A 23,223-nucleotide genomic window follows, 5' to 3' on the forward strand; every position below is an offset into this window, starting at 1 on the left:
GTATGTAATAGTGATAACAAAGTCAGAAGGCTGTATGTATATATTAATTAATTCCAACTTTACTTAGTTTATTTACATATTCAAGAATTATTTCCTTCAAAATAATAAAATTATAGTTGTACTGCATGGATACCAAACTCAATAGTCTAGAGGCGACCAGACCAAAAGCAATCCAGGCTTGCTCTATTGGCTCTTTTTCAACACTGAGCAAGCTTTCCATATCTCCAGAATTTAATTTAAAAAAAAAAAAAATACAGCAGCAAAAATCACTCGGACGATTTAGCTCCAAAACGTGCTCCAATTGAACTCATTTGCCAGCAAGAACAATCATGTTGTTTAAGACCTGCATTCCAGAATAACTAAAGCTTTAAGTGAACACTTTCATTACTAAAAATAGATTACGGCTGTACGCAGGGAGACCTGAAAAGTTGTAAGCACAACACTATCCAAGACTCGCCAGTCTGAAGGACGTGGTGCCAGGTGTCATTGTGTACATTTGTCTTCTGTGCATGTTCATCAATCAATCAAGACCAGTAAATAATAAATTCGTTGACAAGGGGCCTCCAACACAACCCTGTAACAGATTACCTTTTCTTAATAATGTACCAGCATTTATCTGTTATAAATGATGTCACATGCATAAAGTTATGCGCTTGACAAACCAACTTGAAGATTGAACTCTCTGTAACAAGATATGCTAAATGCAAATAGCAGGAAAGCAAAATAAATCAGTACCTGGCTTCTAATTTAAGCTTGACAGCAGAATTCTGCCCCTGGATTCCACTGAGAAAAGCTTCAATCCTGATTGCATCAACAACTCTCTCTTCTTATTTATACATTCAACTAATGTTCATTGTATACAATTGTATTGACAACCTTTCAATGTCAGCACTCTCAAATTTGTAACAACTCTTCTTGACTGGTCCCATATTGTGTTCTTGCACATTCCATAGATGTTGGCAGAAAATATAAAAGACATCAACTAATATATCCATCACAAATGAAATATAGCGTCACAGATATGTTATATTTTTATAGCTAAGGTTAGCAGGAAATCAAAACACAGAAATATCCAAATGTGAATTTGGTTTCATGATTTCAACTTGAGAGCAACCTACTACCCTTTGCTTTCAACTTCGATTCAAGACCAAAAAACTTCAACCCTAATAGGACCAAGTCTGCTGTCTTCTTCTTCATATGTTCAATTAGTATTTCATCATACACAATTGTATTGGCTTCTGTAAGAAGTTTACGCTCACTCAAATGGGTGAAAACTTTCCTTGCCTCTTCCAATGTTCCATATTTGCACATGCCATAGATTATAGCAGAACATATAACAGCATCGAGGGCACAACCTTCCTCCATCATCTCATTTAGCACTTCAATCACCTTCTCAGCATCCCTTGACCTACACATATGAATAATGGTAAGTGTGTACTTAAATTCCATGGGCCCAGTCGTAACATTGCCTAAACAATCGTGAACTAGCATCATAGCTACATCGATTTCTCCAATTTTGCAGAGCCCTCTGGCCAAGGAAGAATATGCATCAACAGAAGGAACATGAGACATCTCAACTATTTTATTATGACATGTGCAAGCCTCCTGGACATCTCCACTATCAACAAAACACTGAATCGCAATACTATAAGTTGATGGATTTAGTTCAAGATTTAGATCTTTCATTTCATCAAAGAGTGATAATGCTTTTTTCACCTCCCCAACCTTGTGGAGAGTCCCCATAAGTATATTGTAAATTGAAACACTACCATAGCCTTTCCCTTTTAATTCTTCAAACACTTCCAAGGCCACGTTTATTTTTTCCTCCTTCCCAACCATAAGCTCAAAAAACTTCTCAAGATCATCAACCACACAAAATCTCAATTTCTCCATTTGCATAAGCAACTTACAGAAATCATCCATCCTCCTCATTTCTGCATAACAAACCAACAGAGGATTCACAGTCGAAAAGTCCGGCTCAATGCCCTCTTGAACTGTAATTTCAAATAGCTTATAAGCCTTATCAACTCGCTTAATGCTACACAATCCTCCAATGATTGAATTATAAATTCCCAAATCTGCCCTGTACCCTGAATCTACCAAATCCTTCAATAAATCACATGCCTTCCCAACCTTCCCCTCTCCCACAAACCCATCAACCAAAACTCCATAAATCGCCCTGTCAATCAAAACCCCCTTCTCCTTCATTTCCCTGAACAATTCATACCCTCTCTCAACTCTGCCCCCTTTACAGAAACCCATGATCAACGTCACATATGCCATAACATCCGGCTCAACCAAATCTTTTCTCATTTCCTCCCACACCCGCCAACATGCATCCAGATTCCCCTCCCAAACCAAAACCCTAAGCATTGCTGTGTAAGCAAAAACATCCGGTTTACACAAATTCCCCCTCATCTTCTCCAAAATCTCAAACATCTCGCTAACTCTCCCTGCCTTGCACAAACCCTTAATCAAAATCATGTAAGTCACACTCTCCTCAATCAATCCATGTCCTTTAAAATCCTCATACACGGATAAGGCCAAGTCTAAACAATTCGTTCTAACTAATACATCCATAATTTTATTATACAAAAACACTCTCGGCACAACTCCAAATTTCTTCATTTTTTGATACACATAATATACCCTATTCCCTCTATTACAATCACTATGCATTCTTATCAAAATCTCAAACTGCTTTTCTGTGGGCGGCTTACCTTGAGCCTCCATCAATTCTGGGACTTGATCCGCGGCGCGAAATAACTTGTTGCGGTGCAAGCAATAAGCCAACGCGTTGTAAGATGAGAAAGTATGTCTATAACCCTTCTGTTTCCCCGCCCAGTGGAAGAACTTTGAGGCCAGTACAGGGTTATTTTCCACCTTTAGTACCTCGGCCACGAGGTCTGGAGTTACCCGCCGGAGTTTTTGCAGCTGGGTCAAGACTTCTGGGCCCCAGCGGTATTGGTTCTTACGGAAAGAGTCAATGATGAAGCGGGCGATCGGGGAGAGGCGTTGAGAGATGGAAAGAGGTGTGATGGACGGTGGTGATCGAGTACGAGTTTGAGAGGGGAGGTAATGTGGGTCCCATTTTTGGATGTCAAAGGGCTGTGACTGGAGGTGGGGTGTGGGATCTGGGTTTTTGAGCGATTGAAGATTGGAAAACAGGCCACCGTATACGGTGGGTCGGTTTTGGGAGGGCTTTCGGTGACCGTAGAAGAAGTAGGGTTTCAATGGCGGTAGTGGCGGTTGAGGTGGCATTTTCAGCAGTGAAGGCCTCGTTGTTTCAAAAAATCAACTTGCTTATCTCAGTAAAGTCAGTGACACTGTGAGATGAGCGTTCTCGCAAACCTCATGGACGAATATGCCTTTTTTTTCTTTTAATTTCAGTAATAAAATAGAATCACAAAATTATATTTCATTCTTAAGAATCTCTATCTTTTATTTTTAAATCTCCAATTCCAACCAAACAGAAGCAGTTCTATGCTCTTTTCTGCGACAGAAAAAACCTAGATGCAGTTTTCGTTTTTGTGGATAAAACCCTAGACTAACAGGAAATCAACAAAGACTAACAGGAAATCAACAAATATAGATCAAGTATAAAGATAAAACCCTAGAGTAGCAGAAAAATCATAGAAAGAGAGGAGAGGATTCTAGAAGGCTGCTGTGTATTTCATACTGAAAGAATAAACGAAAACCCTAATTGTTTACAGTCATTGTGCATTTTTATATGTTTGAGGGACAATTACAGAAAGGCCCTCATAGTTATCTTGAAGTGTAGCATTGTCCTTTCAGCTTTATAGCACTGCAATCTGGCCCATCATTTCATTTTGTTTACATATACCAACATGCCCCCTTAAACTGAACCTCCTCTGTTATGAGTCTTTCGAATGGTTTGCTCTTTTGCATATTCCTCTGTTGATTGTGCTGTTGCTTTCTGGTTTACTCTTTTGCAGATTCCTCTGAATGCCCTTCTGGATGCTCTGAAGCTCTAATTTGGATGTGTGTTATTGCTTTCTCTGAACTGTTCAAATTTGCTAATCCGTAATGGATGGCTTCTCACTCCTGTAGACTTTGATAGGCTGTCTTCTGAATTGTGATTGGTTTAGTCCTGATGATCTATTCTTCTGAAGGCTCCTCCAATAGCTATGTGTTGTTGTTGCCCTCTATTTCTGAATAATCTGAATGCTCTTCTGGATGCTCTAACCAGCTTGGATGTGTGTTATTGCTTTCTCTGAACTGTTCAAATTTGCTGATCCGTAGTGGATGGCTTCTCACTCCTGTAGACTTTGATAGGCTGTCTTCTGAAGGCTCCTCCAATAGCTATGTGTTGTTGTTGCCCTCTATTTCTGAATAAGCTGAATGCTCTTCTGGATGCTCTGAAGCTCAAGAAAAATTATGAACCTTTAACAAGAAATTCTCTCATCTTTTCTGTTCTCTCTTTCCTTTACCCTCTCTCTTTTTTTTTTGAGGAAGATAACATAATCTCTTTTTTTTTTCTTTTATATATACATTTTGCTGCTTCCTCTCTTTTTTTTATGATTCCTTTTTTTTTAACTTTTTCTTCTTTTCTTCTCCTCTTCCCTCTTTCTTTTTTTTTTAATTATTTTCCTTTCCTCTTTTTGCAAGAAGATAACAATGTCGTTACAAGTAAAGAGTAGATACAATGAATGACCAGAAATAACAAGAAAGAATATAAGCCTAAAAAAAAAACTGAATGAAACCATAATTCTGTACTGTTGAAAAGTAAAAACATACACTCTAAAAAAAAAGGTGTAGGCATAGAAGTCAACCCATGTAAAACAAGAAATAACATCAACAAGAAGACAATCAGACATTAATAGTAGATAAAGGGCGCAACTATGGATGGTAAACAAACCTGACAGAGAAACTTGTAACAAGAATATTCCCCTAGGCAGGATAAAAAATAGAAAAAAAAATTTTACTATGTACTCTATTTTATACCCATGCTATCCACAATGTCAAGTGATCAAAAAAATTGCTTTATACCTCTCTCTTTTTTTTTGTTTTCTTTTGAAGGAAGATAACGAAATCACTCATCTTCTTTTTTTTTTTTTTTTTTTTTTATCATAGACATTTTGCTGCTTCCTTTTTTTTTATTCTTCTTCCTTTTTTTTTACAAAGAATCTCTCTTCTTTTTTTTTAACAAAACAATTAGAGAATACTATCATTGCCAGCTTCCATTCGAATTTGACAGAAAGATTCAAAGAACAACAAACTGAAAAATTCTTATTTTCTTCTCTCACAGTAATCATTTGCACTCCCTCTGTTTTGAGTTTATTGCACTCATTCTCTGTCCTTCACCCTCCTTTTTTTTAAAAAATCACCACTCCTGAAATTGCTTTCCTAGTAAAGATGCTTTCTGTGATAGGCACTCACTACCACTCCTGAAATTGCTTTCCTAGTAAAGATGCTTTCTGTGATAGGCACTCACTATTTTGATACTTATTCACTCACTTTTCCAGATGCCATTTTCGCTCTCTTATTTTAGGAATCTCTCTTCTTTTTTTTTTAAAATTGACCTCTCCTCTCTTTTTTTTATTTTGATACTCACCTGATTGACATCTGCCTCTTTCTATTTTGATACTCACCAATTTTCTCCTTTCTATCAAAGACTCAGAATAACCAAGAAGAGAAAGAGAAAGAAAAATCTGACCCAAACAAAAGAAGATATAAATGATACATTCTTGATTCAAAATGAAAACAAGAGAAGGGAGCAATGAAGAAGAGATAAAAAGGAATAGAGACCAACAACAAAAAAAGAACACAATTGAATCAAGAGAACTTTAATGACCAGAGATTGAGAACAAAGAAAAAGGTAGAGGTCTTCAACAATTAGACAGACTTAGAAAGTTCAACAAAGAAAAAGAGAGGACAATAAGGATAGAGAATTTGTAACACTAATGATAAAGAGCTAAAAAAAACTTGAGCTCCAGATAAACAACAAAGAAATAGAGAGACAGAGCCAAAGCTTTTATAGAAGTCGAAGTTACTGTTCATATAAAGCAGAAAATTGCCAAATGAACCAAAAAAAAATTAGAGAGAAAAAAAAAAAGAAGGAAAGACAACAATTCAATCCAGAAGGAGACAGAGAGATTTATATTATGGGATAACAGAAGATACCTGTAAGGCATTTCGAAAATATTCAAATTTGTGAGCAGGCAGAGCTTTTGTCAGAATATCAGCCTTCTGATGATCACTGGGAACATATTGAACAGTAAGATGTTTGGCAGCCACTTGATCTCTTATATAATGGGCATCAATTTCTATGTGTTTGGTTCGAGCATGAAAAACAGGATTGGAAGACAAGGCCAAAGCACTCTGATTATCACACCAGATAACAGGAGGAGTTAGGATGTGAAGTCCTAACTCAGTAAAGAGAGTCCTGATCCAGGCTACTTCAGTGGCAGTATGGGTAAGAGCACGATACTCAGCTTCAGTAGAAGACAATGCCACTACTCTTTGTTTTCTAGTGCACCACTGAATGAGATTGGTACCTAGAAACAGACAGTACCCAGTTGTGGATCTTCTGTCATGAAGATCACTGGCCCAGTCTGAATCAGAGTAGCATTCCAATTGAAGATTGGAGGCAGGAGCAAATAAGAGACCAAGATTAAGGGTGCCTTGAATATATCTCAGTACACGTTTACAAGCTTTCCATTGTAATTGGGTAGGAGCTTGTAAAAACTGACTTAATTTATTGACTGAGAATGAAAGATCAGGTCTACTGAGAGTAAGATATTGGAGAGCTCCAACCAAACTTCTATACAAAGCAGGATGATCATAGGGAGCACTATCAGTGGGGAATAGCTTGGTGTCAGTAGTGATAGGAGTAGAACAGGGTTTAGAGTCATGCATGTTGGCTTTACGAAGAAGATCTGTAGCATATTTGGTTTGAGCCAAATGCAAACCATTCGAAGTCTTAGTGACTTCAAAACCCAAGAAGAAATGTAAGAATCCTAGATCTTTCAATGCAAATTGATTATGCAATCTGGAAATAAAATTGTCTATGAGGGAATTGTCATTGCCAGTTAATAATATATCATCAACATAGACAAGTATATAAACTATGACCTGATCAGCTTTGTAAATGAAAAGACTAGTGTCAGCAATTGAAGGTAGAAATCCCCAAGACAAAAGAGCAGTTTTTAACTTATCAAACCAGGCTCTAGGAGCTTGCTTTAAACCATATAAAGCCTTATTGAGTTTGCAAACATACTGGGTAGAAGAGTCAGAGTGAGTGAAGCCTTCAGGTTGACTCATAAAAACAGTTTCAGAGAGATCACCATTGAGAAAAGCATTATTAACATCAACTTGCCTAATATCCCAATGATAACTAACAGCAATTGTGAGAATGACCCGAATGGTAGCAGATTTGACAACAGGGCTAAAAGTTTCAAAGTAATCAATGCCAGGTGTCTGTTGAAACCCCTTGGCAACTAACCGGGCTTTGTATCTGTGAACACTACCATCAGGATTGTGTTTGACCTTGAACACCCATTTACATCCAACAACATTCATTTGAGCAGACCAAGGAACAAGAGACCAAGTATTATTTTTGACAAGAGCTTCATATTCAGATTGCATAGCTTGCTTCCAAGTAGGATGAGCAAGGGCTTCATGGACAGTTTGAGGTTCAGTATGAGTAGAAGGATTTACAGAAGCAGTGAGACCAGAAAGAGAAGAAGATCGAGCAGCCAGAGAAGTAATGCACTGTCTAGGTTTAGGTAAATGACCAGTTTTGGATCTAGTAAGCATTGGGTGAAGATTAGTAGAAGGAGGTTGAGATACAAAATTAGAATTCTGAGAGTCAAAACCTATAGATGAAGAAGGAGCCATAGTGGAAGAAAAAGGAGTAACTATATGAGGAAGAGAGTTGGAAGAAGACAATGGAGAAGAAGTAGAAGGCACAAGAGAAGGAGAGGTAGGAGAGGGAACAAGAGTGAATGATCTTAAGGTATGGTCATGAGTAGTTGTGTGAGGAAGAGGGCTGGAAGAAATTAATGGAGAAGGAGCAGAAGGTTGAGGAAATAGATCAGAGGGAGAAGAGATAGACATGGATGGTGTGAAGGTAGTATCATGTATGGAATTGGAAGAGAATGGTGCTAATGAAGGAGGAGGAAAATGAAAAACAGAAGTGGGTGAGGAAAATGAAACAGTATTAGTGATGGGAGAGGAGGAATGACTTGTATGAAAGTTTGGATCATGATGAAAAGGGAATTCAGATTCATTAAATTTGACATTTTGAGCTATATAAATCTTGCCAGAAGAGTTAAGACACTTGTATCCTTTGTGGCAGGGACTATATCCAACAAAAACACATTTCTCAGTGTGGAAATTAAATTTATGAGCATGAAAAGGTCTTAAGAAAGGAAAAACAGCACAGCCAAAAACTTTAAGAGCAGAATAGTTGGGTAATTTGTGAAACAAGACTTGGAAAGGAGATTTAAAACTTAGAACAGATGAAGGAAGCCGATTGATCAGATAAACAGAAGTTTGAAAAGCATGCCACCAGAAACAAAGAGGCATACCACTGTGAGCAAGAAGAGTGAGCCCCATTTCAACAATATGTCTATGTTTTCTTTCAGCCCTGCCATTTTGTTGATGAGTATGAGGACAAGAATGTCTAAAGATGATCCCATGTTGCTGAAGGTATGCAGTTAAAGGTCTGTATTCCCCTCCCCAGTCTGATTGGACACATTTAATTTTAGCACTAAATTGTCTCTCAACAAGAAGATGAAAGGCTTGAAAAACAGAAGTAGTTTCAGATTTTAGCTTTAAAGGAAAAATCCAAGTAAATCTAGAATAGTCATCTGTGAAATGAATGTAGTATCTATAGCCTTCTGCAGCAAGAATGGGTGAGGGTCCCCAAAGGTCAGTATGAATTAGCTCCAAGGGTTGTGAAGCTCTTGATGATGAAACAGGAAAAGAATTTTGACTAAGTTTTCCATATTGACAAGCATTGCAAAAAGGTTTTGAAGAAAAAGTAGGGTGAGATGGATTAACAAGTTTAATGACAGTGGAAACAATCTTAGAATGAGGATGTCCAAGCCTTGTGTGCCACAGAGTATAAGAAGACAAATTATTGCAATCAGAGTGCACATCTTTATTAAGACCAACAACATTGCAAGAGATAACATGAGCAGGATAATTATGACAGTTAGGCATCAAGCAATGATCAGTAGAAAATAAGTTTTTATTAAGACCAGTAATGTTTGGGGAGATAGCAGGAGAATAAGCAGTAGCATGATAATCCTTATAAGCATCAAGATGATTAACATGACATACTAAAAAATTGTTTTTGTCTAAGTCATTACAATTCCCAAAACTAGTAGTATTCAATGGTATAGTATCAGCTGTAGACATGAAGGCATGTGATAGCTTGTGAAAATCAGAAGCAGTTGAAACATCAGTATGATCAGGGATGATATAATGGTCAGTCAGCTTGGGAACAGATAATTGGTAAAGACCATCTTTAAGTTTGCCCTGCAGTAAGACAGTATGACTCAGTTTATCACGAATAACACACTGATCAGCAGAAAACTCAACAGAAACATTATTGTCCTTAGTGATCTTGGAGATACTAAGAAGATTTCTTGTAATTTTTGGTACACACAATACATGTTTAAGATATAGAGCTTTATTCTGAAAAAGGCTAGGGAAGGAGAGCTGACCAGTGTGAGATATTTTCAAGTTGTCACCATTTCCCACTTGAAGTTGATCAGAACCTTGATAAGGAGAACAATTGACCAACTGAGTGGGATCAGAAGTGATATGATCAGTGGCACCTGAATCCATAAACCAGGCAGCATCTTGAACAGTAAAGGGAGTTGCTATGGTAGAGGCAGAGTGAGCAGAAGCAATGGGGATTGAGCTGGAGGGTCTGAGAGGAGAGGGATTATGAGTTAAGTAAGCTTGATGAGCACCAGAGGTAATTGGTGGAGGTAGAGCACGGGTAGGTGGACATGAAGGTGTTAGAGGTTGGGAAAAAGTGGACTGAGGAGTAGGTGTTGATGTATAATAAGATGTATGGGGAGCTGATGGGTAGTAGGGAGAAGAGGAAACACTATTGTATGTGTAGGTAGGAGAAGGAGTACTCATAGCACCAGGATAAAACTGAGGATGAACAGGCTGATTGTTAGGAGGATTACTATTTCTATAATAGCAATGAAGAGCCAGATGACCAGGTTTATTACAAATTTGGCAGATCACTTTGCCCCTACCATATCCTCTACCTCTACCTCTACCTCTAGAAAAACCAAAATTGAAGGGATGACCAGAGGAGTGACCAAGCAGAAGTGAAGGTCGTGATCCTAGAGAAGAGTTGTAGGGCAATGGTGTAGAGAGATTGAATGATTGTGGAGAAGGAGTGGGATATTGTGAATTTGAGTGATTGAAACTATGAAAGGTATGATACTGAGATGGTACGTTGTTGTATGGGACAGATTGTGTAGAATGTAAAGTGGATGGATGCTGCTGATGATTGGGAGTTTGGACCATATTAACAGAACCCGTGGGTTGGTCAGACTGCTTCACAAGATTGGCAGAGTTAGCAGTGTGAAATTCAAGCGACACATTGTTGTTCAGACTCTGTTGGCTTCTCTTAAGCCTCAACTCATGTTTTTGAAGATGATATTGAGCATCTTGCAGAGTTGGTTTGTCAAATTTAGACTCTAGCCTAGAATTTAGCATGACAACAACTGGATCATAATCAGAGTCGAGACCATCTAATATATGATTTAAAAGTTCTTCATCAGTAACATTTTGACCACCAGAAAGAAGAATGTCCCCATATTCTTTCATTTGAGTAACATACTCATTTATACTAAGACTATTTTTCCTAGTGGTTTGAAGTAAAGTCTTAATATGTAGGAGTTGGGACTTAGACTCAGAATGAAATTCATTCTCTAAGGTAACCCAAAGATCATGAGCATAGTGACATTTAGATATAACTCTGAACATGCTAGCTGAGATGGAAGATAACAACCAGCTAACCAGTTGCTTGTCTAACTTTTGCCAGATAGCATGTTCAGGGTTCAGCCTCTGGGTAACAGTGGGGACTTCATTTGGTGGAGTTGCAGGAACTTGTATGAAAGGTGGTGGACAAGGTGTATACCCTAAGAGATGACTCTCTAGATCATGAGCTCCGACAGAAAATAATACTTGAGACCTCCAGAAACTATAATTGGTTCTATCAAGTTTTGGTGTGATAGATTGAAGACTAGAGGAAAAGGTGGAAGGGCCAGGAGTAATAGAAGCAGTCTGACTTCCACTAGGGTTTGAGTTAACAGTGATATTTGGTGAGTTTTCCATGAGAGAATAAACAGAAAAAAAAATAATCCTGAAAAAGGGAAACAAGTTATTAAGAGAGAAAAAAATTATAGAAAATAAATCAACATGCAAAATTAGGCATCTAAGCAACCATTAAAGTATGCCATTGATATAGATTGCGTCATTGTTACAAGGCTTTCGTTACACCTTAGGGACTAAAGGTAAAAACCTTTGTCTCTCGCGCCAGTAGCACTGCACCCAGAGGTTTCCAGCGGATGTAACAGTGAGGCAACTTATGCAATGACATACTCTTAAAGAAAACATACGACACACTAATGATGCAAAACAAAAAAAAATGTCAACATACACTGATAGGCAAGATCATTAGCTCACACAGCCAAACAGAGTATTATGAAACAAAATACTGAACAAGGTCCTCAAAGAAACATCACTAAACAAAAAAAAATATTAAACCAGTAAAAGACTCAGAACAGAATAAAGAATGATAGACTCATATATGAATAAAAGCTTACTAACAAAAAAAAATGACAAGAATCACACCATTACAGAGTAGATCTACAACGAATAACCCAATAACAGTAGATTTAAAACAACTGAACATTAAGACCCTAGTGAAGAATGAGCAAAAATTTCAAAGATAATGACCAAACACAGCAGATCTAGCAAAAAAAATATATCACCACAAACCAACCAACGAAAAACTTGTAAAAAAATCTCATAATAGATCAAGCAATATAACATCAAGCCAAGAAAAATCTAGGCATATTCATTCACACTGAGACAAAATAACAAAAAAACAAAAAAAATAAACAGTAAGGCTAATGAATCAATTATTATTCGCATGAAACATCAATAAAGAGAAATGAGAGATTTACCAAGCGTGACTGAGTCTTACTTTTCTTTTAATCACAAAACAAAGCGCTACCTCTTGATTCCCAGGTAAATGACGATGGTCTGTAGCTCTGATACCATGTGGAAATATAAATTGTGCTTACAAGTGTGTAGATTGAAACCCATGTTACATAAAACCAATTGGCTTATGTTAAGGTCCAATCCACAACACTTATTTGAGTCCTTAACACCCCCGCTTAAGTGCAAGCACCTAGGCTGTTAAACCTGCCTTTCGGCTCAGCCGATTCTTGGCTGGGTGCGTTGTCACTTGTATCCAGGAACACTTAGGCTGTTAAACCCGCCGTTTGGCTCGCGCTCTGATACCATGTGGATAAAACCCTAGACTAACAGGAAATCAACAAAGACTAACAGGAAATCAACAAATATAGATCAAGTATAAAGATAAAACCCTAGAGTAGCAGAAAAATCATAGAAAGAGAGGAGAGGATTCTAGAAGGCTGCTGTGTATTTCATACTGAAAGAATAAACGAAAACCCTAATTGTTTACAGTCATTGTGCATTTTTATATGTTTGAGGGACAATTACAGAAAGGCCCTCATAGTTATCTTGAAGTGTAGCATTGTCCTTTCAGCTTTATAGCACTGCAATCTGGCCCATCATTTCATTTTGTTTACATATACCAACAGTTTTGCACCGTTGAATTTCAATTCACGGTGATCCCATCCGCTCTAGCTTGAGTGGTTTCGAACGAAGTTTTAAGGTTGAATTTTAACTTCATATCTCAGTAGGGACTAACTCGAATTTATTATGATTCGCCCAAACCAAATTTGAGTTAAATTTAAACTGGTTAGAGATTTTTATCGAAAAGTTATCAATAAGAACTCCTTGGTTCAAATCCACACCTAGTTTCTTCCAAGAATTAAATTCACTAATAAAATGGCTTAATGAAATGGCAAGAACTTGTCCCAGTCTGTCACAAAAAGGGATTGAATAGAGAACTATATGAGAAAAAGTTAAGCTGCTGAGCTCATTTTATCCTGTCATGTTATTCATTAAATCGCCTCTTCAATCCGCTGTGGCCGTGTAGAATAATTCGCATACAAGAAGCACATAATTAACCTCAAATCAATAATAGGCAAAGAAACAATACATAAACATTGTGCAAAACAAGTTTTCACACAATGCCGCAAATAAACAGGCCTCACCACATATATAAACCGCTGGGGTGGCTCGCCGGTGAACAGAAGGCCTACTACAATACATCACTGGCTAGTAGCTACCCAAGTGAAACCCTCTTGTTAGCATTTCTGCTCCTCCAGCACTGACCCGTTTGCCTATAGTCTTGCTGATATCCATAGCCCCTGTAACTAGTTAGATGAGAGCCTTCCCTCTTCTGACGACACTCATTCTGGGCTCCCCAACCCCAATCACATCTTCCAAATTCTGAATGTTTTGGCGCACTTCTATATTTGTCTTGTTGTTTCCAACTCCGTGCATTGCCTCCACGAGTTCGCCATCCTCTATCTTTAGGAGGCTCACCATTCTGAACAAAGTAGTGATCCGAAGGATTGTCACCACTATTCAACTTCCAGGACTTCTGCGGATTCCAACACCCAGAATTAGTCCCAATGTCACCCCATTTTTCACTAGGCTTCCAGGAACTGGCATTGTTAGCCCAATTACTAAACTGATCGACATGGTTTACCCACTGATCCCAGCCCCGAGACTTTCCCCACGCATTGCTCTTTACAGCTTCATTACACTTATTAAGGTTGAGTTCCCAGGGATTATAATCACAATTTAAATTCATAGAATTATTGTCTTTATTTTCCCACTGGTTCCAGCCATGTACTTCGGCGTTCACATCTTCATCACTCTGCGTAAAGCTTCTCTCCCAAGGATTGCCATCCTGATATGTATTCAAATTATTGTTACTGTTACCCCATCGGTTCCTGTCCTGTGCTTCATCCTTCAAGTTGTCCCTACCTTGCACACAGTTGTTACTTTCCCAAGGATTGTCAATGATTTCAGAATTTCCATTACAGCTTTTTGAAGCAACAGCAGTTAAATTTCTTGACTTCTTGTTTCCATGCTCAAACCTTCTCTTGTTTTCTTCATCATTAGGATCAAAGAAAACAGATTCTAAGTTCTTAATCAGTTCAGGATCAATGTCAGGATCCCAATTTATTTCATCAATATAAATATCAGGGTCCGGGAGAGATATGTTGCAGGGGAAGCCATTGATCTCAGCCCAAAAACGATTTTTTGCATTATTAAATGCCTCCTTGCCAGCTGAGTCATCCCAGTTGAGTACATTATTGCTATACATAAACTTTTTGGTATGCACAACCTTCTGCCAGGGTACTGAACCAATCAAAAAGCAAAATTTCTTTTCCCACAAAGGTGTACCATCTTCAATAGACCCTGTTAAATGAAACACATTAAATTATGAAACAAGAATTTAAACAAATCCATTATCTTTTCTAAAGGATAACACAGGAAAAAAAGGGTACCAGATTTAACCATTGTACATATAGTTTTAAGGAACCACAGAAATCCCAACTATTTGAACAAGCAAGAGTTGTTCTACTTAAGTCAAAATGGATGTGCAAATATTACAGTTTAGGGAAAGTATCCTGGAGACCATCATATTATATTAAGCTGACAACAATAGCCAAATGAAGCAATAGAAGATACAAATTGTTTTCTTAATATGCAGTTGAAAGCTTGTGTCAAAGTAGGAGTTCAAATTGCAGTTTGCTAAGGAGAGTGAAAGTATGTATTAATAAACTTTCCCATTGCACATTTGCTGCATGACAAAGAGGTGATTGTGTTCCTGTCCATGCCTATTGTAGCTACAGAATGCAGTACACCAAATATTGCCACATTATTTTTATAATGAAACTATGTGCATGGTGCATCAATTTTAAGTACTCAATTGGGTATTTCGATAATATGTTATCATGTAATTGAGTAGTTTTGAATTAAGATAAAGTAATACTCAATCACATGATAACATATCATCTAAGTACCTAAATGAATAAAACAGGGTGCACATTGCATTTCTGTTAATTTTAACTAGAGGTAGCTTCCAAATACCATTAAAGACCTTTAAAAGTTATACAAACTCAAAAATAAGAAAAAGAAGATAACAATGGTAAATATATGGAATCTTAGAACCAAAACAAAAATTTTAAAGAAAAATATGAAATTGCATATTTACTAGAACCAAACGCATACCATTCAGAGCTAAAAATAAAGTCATCTTTATATCAGAAAATCAGTACAAGTAATGCCTATTACAGCAAAAACCTCAAAAAGATACAAATTTAGTAATGAGTAATCGCTAATTGCCCCAAAAGTAAATAAAAAATAAAAAACCTACAATCGAATATTTCTAAATCTCTTCACTTCCTTTTATATTTATGCATTATTGGTTTTTTTTTTTTTTTATTTCAGTTTATGCATAACGCTCCTACCCAAATTCAGTCCATATTAAGTTCAAAATTTCACAGCAACGATTGAATTACCACAATACAACAACAGAAAAAAATCAAATCAAATCAATCAGAACAGAAGATATGTTTTCAGGTCAAGATTTAAAACCCATCAATAATTATACCTGAAGAATAAGGGTCTTTGTCATATTCAGGAGGTGACTTTGGAACTCTTTGTCGATTGAAAAATCTAGGTCGATTTCTCCAACTTCCCATCACAAAACAACCGCAAAACTCTCTATCTGGTTCTTTTCAAATCGACTCACTAAGAGAACCACATTGCAATTCAAAATGTACAAAGAGAATAGAGAACTCCTCGATCGAACAGTGAGAGAAAAACTTATGGAACAAGAAAAAGAAAAGATTTTTGACAGATAGAGAGTTCAGTTCGACGTTTCCTGGGGCAGCTGTCTGATACAGATATTTACAATTTATATACGAGTTTTATTACCTGTTTGACCCTCAAGTTCTTTAAATTAAATTGATAGCTTTTACTTCAAAACATTACTACATACATCCTTATTTACTTGTAACGTTTCACCCAAATAATCTTTTATTACTCAAATCAAAAGATTATGTATAAATTAATTCTGTTTTTGGGCTGTGGGAGAAATTGTTTATATAAATTAATTATTAGGCTTAATTTGTAATAATAAAAAAATATTAAGATATTATTTTATTTAAATATATTTAAGATATTAAATAAATTTATTAAAAATTAAATTATAATAAAATTAAATCATTTTCAATAATATTTTAATATTAAAATAAATGTGATAATTAAATTATCTTTATATAGTCTATATTATCTATCGTGTCAACTTAATGATTAAAAAATCATTGTAATTTATTATTATTAAGTAAACCAAATAAAATAATATCAATAATAAAAGATAAATTATTAAAACGATTTATTATCCTCGTAAACCTAACACACCCCGTAGGATTATCGGGCTGCAAGATTATTCTTAAAAAACATAGGGGTGTTATGTAATAAAACAATGCGATGGTTTGGTTTCTAGCTATAACAGTAGCATTTTGGGTGTATGGCAATGTTTTCGTGCATAATCAAACTGACTTTGTGTAACGGTTGGTTCTAAGTATTGACTACTCTAATTAAATTTAGGTCTTGATCAATCATATGGATCAATTGTATAAATAAACATTAAAACAACTAAATAAAATTGTAGTTTTGTGGCATACGATCATATATTTTTACCAGATGAATTTGATTTGAGTCTAAAAAAATTACAAAAGAGACCACTCTCCAACTTGACAAACTTAAAAACATATTATATAAAAATTTGATCAAATTGCAAAACAATAAGATAACATCAACATAATGGTTTAATCAAATCGGCTTATAGTTGAATTGAATGAATCACTTACTATTAGGTGTTAATCAAATTGATTCTATCAATTAATCTGATATGAGTTTTTAAAACAATGGTATATGGATTAGCGATGTCCAACTAAAAAGTCTAATACCCATTAGCTCTCTTAAGGTAAAAAATTATTTAAAACTTAAACTCGATTAAAAATAATTTAACTTTGAATTTAATCTGAATTAGTTTAAAACTCGAATATCCGAATCGGTTTGATTAACTTGTTTATGAAAATAAATACAATTTTTAATCAAACTTGATAAATCTAAATTCGAATTCAAAGTCAAACAACTTTGATCAAATTTAGCCCTAATCCTTCTTTTGGTTAATACTCTTGAGATGTATGGTCAAACCACGTATGGTCAACTTTTTGTGTCACTTTCATAATATTCTTACAAATATAATTAAAATATCTTAAAAGATCAGTAAAATTCTTTGTATAACCTTATTGAAATATTTATACCCTCCCAATAAACTATCTTTTATGGTAATGGATTGGATTGAAAAATTCAAGTGAGAATTCACGTTAAATTGGTTTGAATTAAGTTAAATCTTGAAATAAAATTGAATTAGATAAATAACATGAGTTGTGATTATACTACTAATTTATCAAACCGATTACCTAGAAATTGACTCTTTTATTAGATCAACTTTAGAATGATATAAACCAAAGTTATTTTATTTTAAAGGGGATTATGGATAATTTCGGACAAATTAAAACTCAAATACGGATTAGTTAGAGTTTATTTATATCTATAATATTTAGTTGAATTAGCTAAAAATATTGTTGGAGGGTTATTGATAAAATGATAATATCACTAGTGAGATAAATAATATCACTTTCTGATTTGGATAAACAATATTGTTAGAGAGAGATTCAAACTGAATTCGAATTGAGTCAAACCAAAGTACCTTAGATTAGATCTAATCCTATAGTTGTGTTAGAGCATTAGTTCTACAATCTCAAACTAGTCTTATTCGAACTCAATTCAAATCGAATATATATACAGTTGTGTTTTTTTCATTGACATTCAATGGACAATAAGGATAGTAGCCAAAGAAGGTAAACGCATCAACCGTGAAGCAGGATAGATTTGGTGTTGTGCCTGTGAAAGGAAAAAGAGAAATATTCTTATACTTTTTTCTAAAAGATGGTTCCGTTCTGGATGTGTGGAAGAGAATGACAAAAGCCTTGATTACTATTCTATTCTAGGGCCCTTTAATAGCTGTAAATTCGGTTCTCCCTCGCAAACACAAGGCTGCTTTGTCTGCTTCTGCTTCTCTTCTGCATATTCTTTCTCACTCCCCTCAATAATGCCTCTCTGCCTGCCACACTCTGTATGCGCACTACCATTTCCACTGCCTGTACTCTTTTTTTGAGGAATAGTCTTTAGTTTTTTCAAGAAAACATAACTTGACCATAACGCCAAAGGAATGTAATGTCAGTGCTTGGTAACATGCCCATCACATAACTTGTAGAAATCCGTATACAATCGAGTAAATGCAGCTAACTACGAGTACATATGTCAAGGATCAATCCGGTAGTGTTTGTATATTAAAGTTGTGTTGAAGTGAATGTATATAAAGCTAAACTTAAGAGCTAGACAATCAAGAAATATCTTCTTCATCTTGTAATATTCTTCATCCATAGTAAAATTTTCACCATTGTTTATCCATGTTTTGTCCCGTATCAAGATTTCCACCATGTTGAGTATTTCTGCATTTTAAATGTTTGTTTCATTGGGGATTTCAGAACAGAAACAGTGGTTTTCGGTGATAAATACAGATCAGACCATTCGACTAATCATTTTATATAAATATATATATATAGACACACGATACTTCTTTGAATGAAGCCAGGTCAAGGATAGGGTTGTAATTTTGTACCCAGCAGACATTTGAAAATGTCTGTTGCAATTGCGTAAAGTGAGGGTGGGAAGGAGATGGGGAGGCCCCATGAAGCTCACAAGGCATTCTCATAATTCATCAAGAGGTTCCCAATGGTGATGCCTTTTTAATTTTTTCTTTTTTCTATTTAGCGTGCTTAAAGGCCCACAACTTGAACAGAACATGACACTTCTCCCTCGGAATAAGAAAAACATGAATGATTGATCTAATACACAAACGTACCAGCTTGATCATCTTATCAGCTCATAATTTTTAACATTCTTCTCAGTGTTGGTGGTTTCAGTTTTGCTTTAGGAAAAAGAAAAACAAGAAGCTTGATGGTACTTTCCCACTATCCTTCTTGGTATTTGTTATCTGAAATCAAGGAAGCTGTTTCTATTGACTAACTGGATCACTATATTTCAGCAGATGGGTAAGATACTGGATTGCATATCTTAACAATCTTATTTTCATTTCTTATTTAGATATGGGAAATGCATTAATAGTGGTGACTTTGATATGTTTTAGTGTTTTCTTAGATTTATAATCCTGCCCTTTACTATTCAGCAAATATACCGTTCGGCTCTATAAAGTTCATCTAATTTAGGTTGGTGATTAGTTTGCTTCATGTCTAGCCAGCCATATGGATCCTTAATTGCTTACATGCACATGTAGCATAGTCATGAAAACCTAGAAGAATTTCTCTCAAGTGTTGCGCAAGTGATGGTTCTGCAATGGCAAAGAAGAAGAGCTGGTTCAATCTGGTAAAAAGATTCTTTACTTCCGACACAGGTTCAAAATCTGAAAAGGTATGTGCTGTCTTTAGAATCTCCTGATGCTTAATTGATTGTGTAACATAGTGTTACAAGCAATAACAGGAGAAGAAGAAAAGGAAATGGATATTTGGAAGGCCAAAGATCAAAGGGTTGCCTAACATCGCAGCAGCGCCATCGATAGCATCACAAGGCAGAACGCTTAGTGAAGCAGAGGAAGAGCATAGCAAGCATGCTCTAACAGTAGCCATTGCCACAGCTGCTGCGGCGGAAGCAGCTGTGGCTGCTGCTGAGGCTGCAGCTGAGGTTGTGAGACTTACTGGAACCCCTGAATCACTTCATCAATGTGAAAGAGAAAAAGGAGAAGACTCCCCCATTGAAATTAAAATTGATGCTCCTCAGTTAACTAATCAATATGAGAGGAAGATCCAGGAACTTGCTGCCATTAAAATTCAAACTGCATTTCGGGGTTACCTTGTAAATTCTTTTGAACCTTTTTTTCTTCAATATGGAAATGCACTCTCTTTTTCAATCAGATCTTTTGGAATCCGTTTCTTGAATTGCTTGTACATTACAAAGTTCTGGTAATTAATCAGATCTTCTGCAGGCAAGGAAAGCTTTGAGGGCATTGAAGGGCATAGTGAAGCTTCAAGCGATTATTAGAGGTCAAAACGTGAGGCGCCAAGCTATTACTACTCTCAAATGCCTGCAGTCCATTGTAAATATCCAGTCACAGGTCTGTGCAATGAGATATGGAATGACAGGTGCTTGGCATTGTGATGCATCTAAACAGTTGCAGACTCTGAAGGACAAGATCATTAAGGTTGGTTTGCTAACAATAAGTTAGCTGTAATGTTAAGAACTCGTCTTACAATATCATTATACACAGGTTCAAGTCGCCATTCCTTTTTATGATGTCTATATTTTTCTGCTAAATCCTGAGATTTCATGTCCTTTTGAACTCCTTATATCAATATCACCTAATTTGTTCATATATTGATGAAGTATTCTTATATTTAGCTTCAATAATTTTGCCATAGATATGGATAGGCAGACCCTTAAAAGGACTAGAGCAATCACAGCTTGCTGGTGGATTAATTTCTCAATAAAATATGTTATGAGTCTAATTGAGTTGGCAAATGAAATTGAATTTCAGATGGACTCAAACAGTCGAAGAAGATGGGATGACAGCACTTTGACAAAGGAAGAGGCAGATGCATTGTTCCAAAGCAAGAAAGAAGCTTTTATCAAGAGAGAACGGGCGAAGGAATACGCGTTCAGCCATAGGGTAAACAATTAAGCTCTTAAGTCAAGTGGTTCATTTTTCAGCCTTCTTGTTTTTTTTACATATTGAATTGTAATATCAAGCATGCAAAAATTTGTGTAGAAATCAGCTGAATCAGAACAGAACAAGGTTAGTGGAAGATGGAGATTCTGGCTAGAGCAATGGGTCGATACACAAGTAATGAAGAGTAAAGAGCTTGAAGATTTGGACACAGTGTGGACTTCAGATAGAAAGGCAAAAGAAGAATACGTAGGAAAAGGGCTGAGACTGAAAAATCTCCAGAGACAATATCAGGTTGAAGGATTGGATTCACCATCATTAGTTCAGCAAAGGTCAATGCATCGAAGGAAGTGCTCACTCGGAGAAGAAAACTCATTCTCTACCTCTCCTGTAGTTCCAACATACATGGCAGCAACTGAATCAGCCAAGGCAAAAGCAAGATCAATGAGCTCACCGAAACTGAGGACTAGCAGTTTTGATACTTATTCCGAAAGCTATTCGCCATGTAAGAATAGGCTTTCATTAGTATCTCCAATCAGAAGCGAAGTTTCAAGTTGTAGTAGGATAGGCACTGGCAGGCCTAGTGTTTATCAGCAGAGATCTCCTGGCTTGAAGGGTGTTCAAGGTCCCGTAAAATCACTTTCAATCAAGGCAGCGAATGATCTCAGCTTTAATTCAGAATGCTCTATACTGAACTGGGAAAGACAAAGTACCTACGGATGATTTTGGTGGTTGAGTTTTGAGTGCTAGAAGTCCAAGGAGAATCTTTGATTAGTTAATTTAGTTGGCTTGAAGTCCAAAGTTAGTTCTGTAATTACTAATAATCTGGATGGATTAAACAGTAGCACAATGTCTGTTCCCTTCTCCAAATAACAGTTCCTTTCAATGTTCAGATTCTGCATAGTCATATGAATGAAACATCTTAGCATCTTTGAGACGCTATCATGTTAATATTCTTACGAGCTAATCAATTCATTTAAGTTCTTGTCATTATGATAGAAAGGGAGTGAAAATAATACATATGTGAGAAGTTATATTGACTTCTTCCTAACAAATTAAAATGCCAGAGTAAAAACTGCAAAATGCGAGAACAACTCCATCATTAATGCCTGAATATATTGTTGTTATGTTCATTATCTCCTGCCGATTCCTGGACCTAGAGCTGAATGCTGCTGGATCCAGATGCTGATAATAATACATGTAATTAGGCTATAGTACGACTACTGCTTGGGTTTGGTGCACTTAGCCATTCCATTAACATCCATTCAGAGTGGGCTAGCCCTAAAAGTAATGTTTTATAACAGTAATGCCTGAATATATTGTTGTTATGTTCATTGTCTCCTGCCGATTCCTGGACCTAGAGCTGAATGCTGCTGGGTCCAGATGCTGATAATAATACATGTAATTAGGCTATAGTACGACCACTGCTTGGGTTTAGTGCACTTAGCCATTCCATTAACATCCATTCAGAGTGGGCTAGCCCTAAAAGTAATGTTTTATAACAGTAAATCCATTATACCCAACCCAGCCTATCTAGTGCTCACCTAACCTTGTAACAAAATTATTCTTTTAATTAGAGATGAATTTGATTTGAGTTATTTAAGCTTAGATAATTATTTAGCTCAGCTTAAACCCTCTCATTATGTTGATGTCATTGCACTAGAACTAACCTTGCTGACAATTATTTTTCTTATCCTCCAACGAGTTTTCTGCTTCCTTTCCAATAATTCTTCTTCTTCTCTAACAATTCAAGCAAACCGAATTTGTTCATTTTTTATCCAGAAATAGATTTGATAAGAGTTGCTCAAACTTGATCCATAGTTTTGCTCGACTCTAACTCTCTTATCATGTTGACATTAACGCATTAGAACTCACCTTGTTGACAATTCTTATTATTCTTTTTTATAATGATTTGAATAAGTCGAGCTTGAGCTCATGCGAGCTAATGCATAATATTTTAATTGGAGGGCTATTGGTGAGATGAATAGAATCATCAAAGAAATAAAAAATATTATCAATAAAATAAATAGTATTATCAAATGAATAGATGAGTCTATCTATTAAGTTAAAGTTTTAATTTATAATTGACTCGTTCAAATTATTAAATCATCTCATATCAAATCCACCCTTAACAGTATAATTAGAACCAAAAGAGTGTTTTATGGCTTCCACCAAGTCATGTACTTTTTGATATCATACTCAGAACAACTAAATCATTGAAATTGTAGAAA

General features: G+C 36.1%; 3 protein-coding genes across 6 annotated transcripts; 1 reads left to right on the forward strand and 2 right to left on the reverse strand.

Moving 5' to 3' along the window:
• Positions 1-19: 19 nt before the first annotated feature.
• LOC123212964 (pentatricopeptide repeat-containing protein At4g20740) lies at positions 20-4,440 on the reverse strand. 2 transcript variants are annotated; one of them, XM_044632234.1, is made up of 3 exons: positions 736-4,440; positions 421-574; positions 20-343 (listed from the first exon to the last, which is right to left on the reverse strand). In XM_044632234.1, exon 1 carries the CDS (start codon positions 3,259-3,261, stop codon positions 1,099-1,101), a length of 2,163 nt encoding a protein of 720 aa, XP_044488169.1. In that variant the 5' UTR covers positions 3,262-4,440; the 3' UTR covers positions 20-343; positions 421-574; positions 736-1,098. The 2 variants fall into 2 exon arrangements, with proteins under 2 accessions (XP_044488169.1, XP_044488168.1); XM_044632233.1 differs by having other exon boundaries at positions 20-574.
• An 8,728-nt stretch (positions 4,441-13,168) lies between these two features.
• LOC123212970 (bifunctional endo-1,4-beta-xylanase XylA-like) lies at positions 13,169-16,076 on the reverse strand. The gene is made up of 2 exons (XM_044632250.1): positions 15,788-16,076; positions 13,169-14,589 (listed from the first exon to the last, which is right to left on the reverse strand). Exons 1-2 carry the CDS (start codon positions 15,876-15,878, stop codon positions 13,442-13,444), a joined length of 1,239 nt encoding a protein of 412 aa, XP_044488185.1. The 5' UTR covers positions 15,879-16,076; the 3' UTR covers positions 13,169-13,441.
• Positions 16,077-19,038: 2,962 nt separating this feature from the next.
• Positions 19,039-21,929, forward strand: LOC123213112 (protein IQ-DOMAIN 11). Of its 3 annotated transcripts, none has more exons than XM_044632473.1 (6): positions 19,039-19,367; positions 19,554-19,743; positions 19,813-20,184; positions 20,315-20,530; positions 20,864-20,995; positions 21,095-21,929. In XM_044632473.1, exons 2-6 carry the CDS (start codon positions 19,669-19,671, stop codon positions 21,713-21,715), a joined length of 1,416 nt encoding a protein of 471 aa, XP_044488408.1. In that variant the 5' UTR covers positions 19,039-19,367; positions 19,554-19,668; the 3' UTR covers positions 21,716-21,929. The 3 variants fall into 3 exon arrangements, with proteins under 3 accessions (XP_044488408.1, XP_044488407.1, XP_044488406.1); XM_044632472.1 differs by having other exon boundaries at positions 19,040-19,367; positions 19,570-19,743; XM_044632471.1 differs by having other exon boundaries at positions 19,040-19,367; positions 19,574-19,743.
• The last annotated feature ends 1,294 nt before the right edge of the window (positions 21,930-23,223 follow it).

This window comes from Mangifera indica, chromosome 4, assembly GCF_011075055.1.
Source record: "Mangifera indica cultivar Alphonso chromosome 4, CATAS_Mindica_2.1, whole genome shotgun sequence".
Lineage (NCBI taxonomy): Eukaryota > Viridiplantae > Streptophyta > Magnoliopsida > Sapindales > Anacardiaceae > Mangifera > Mangifera indica.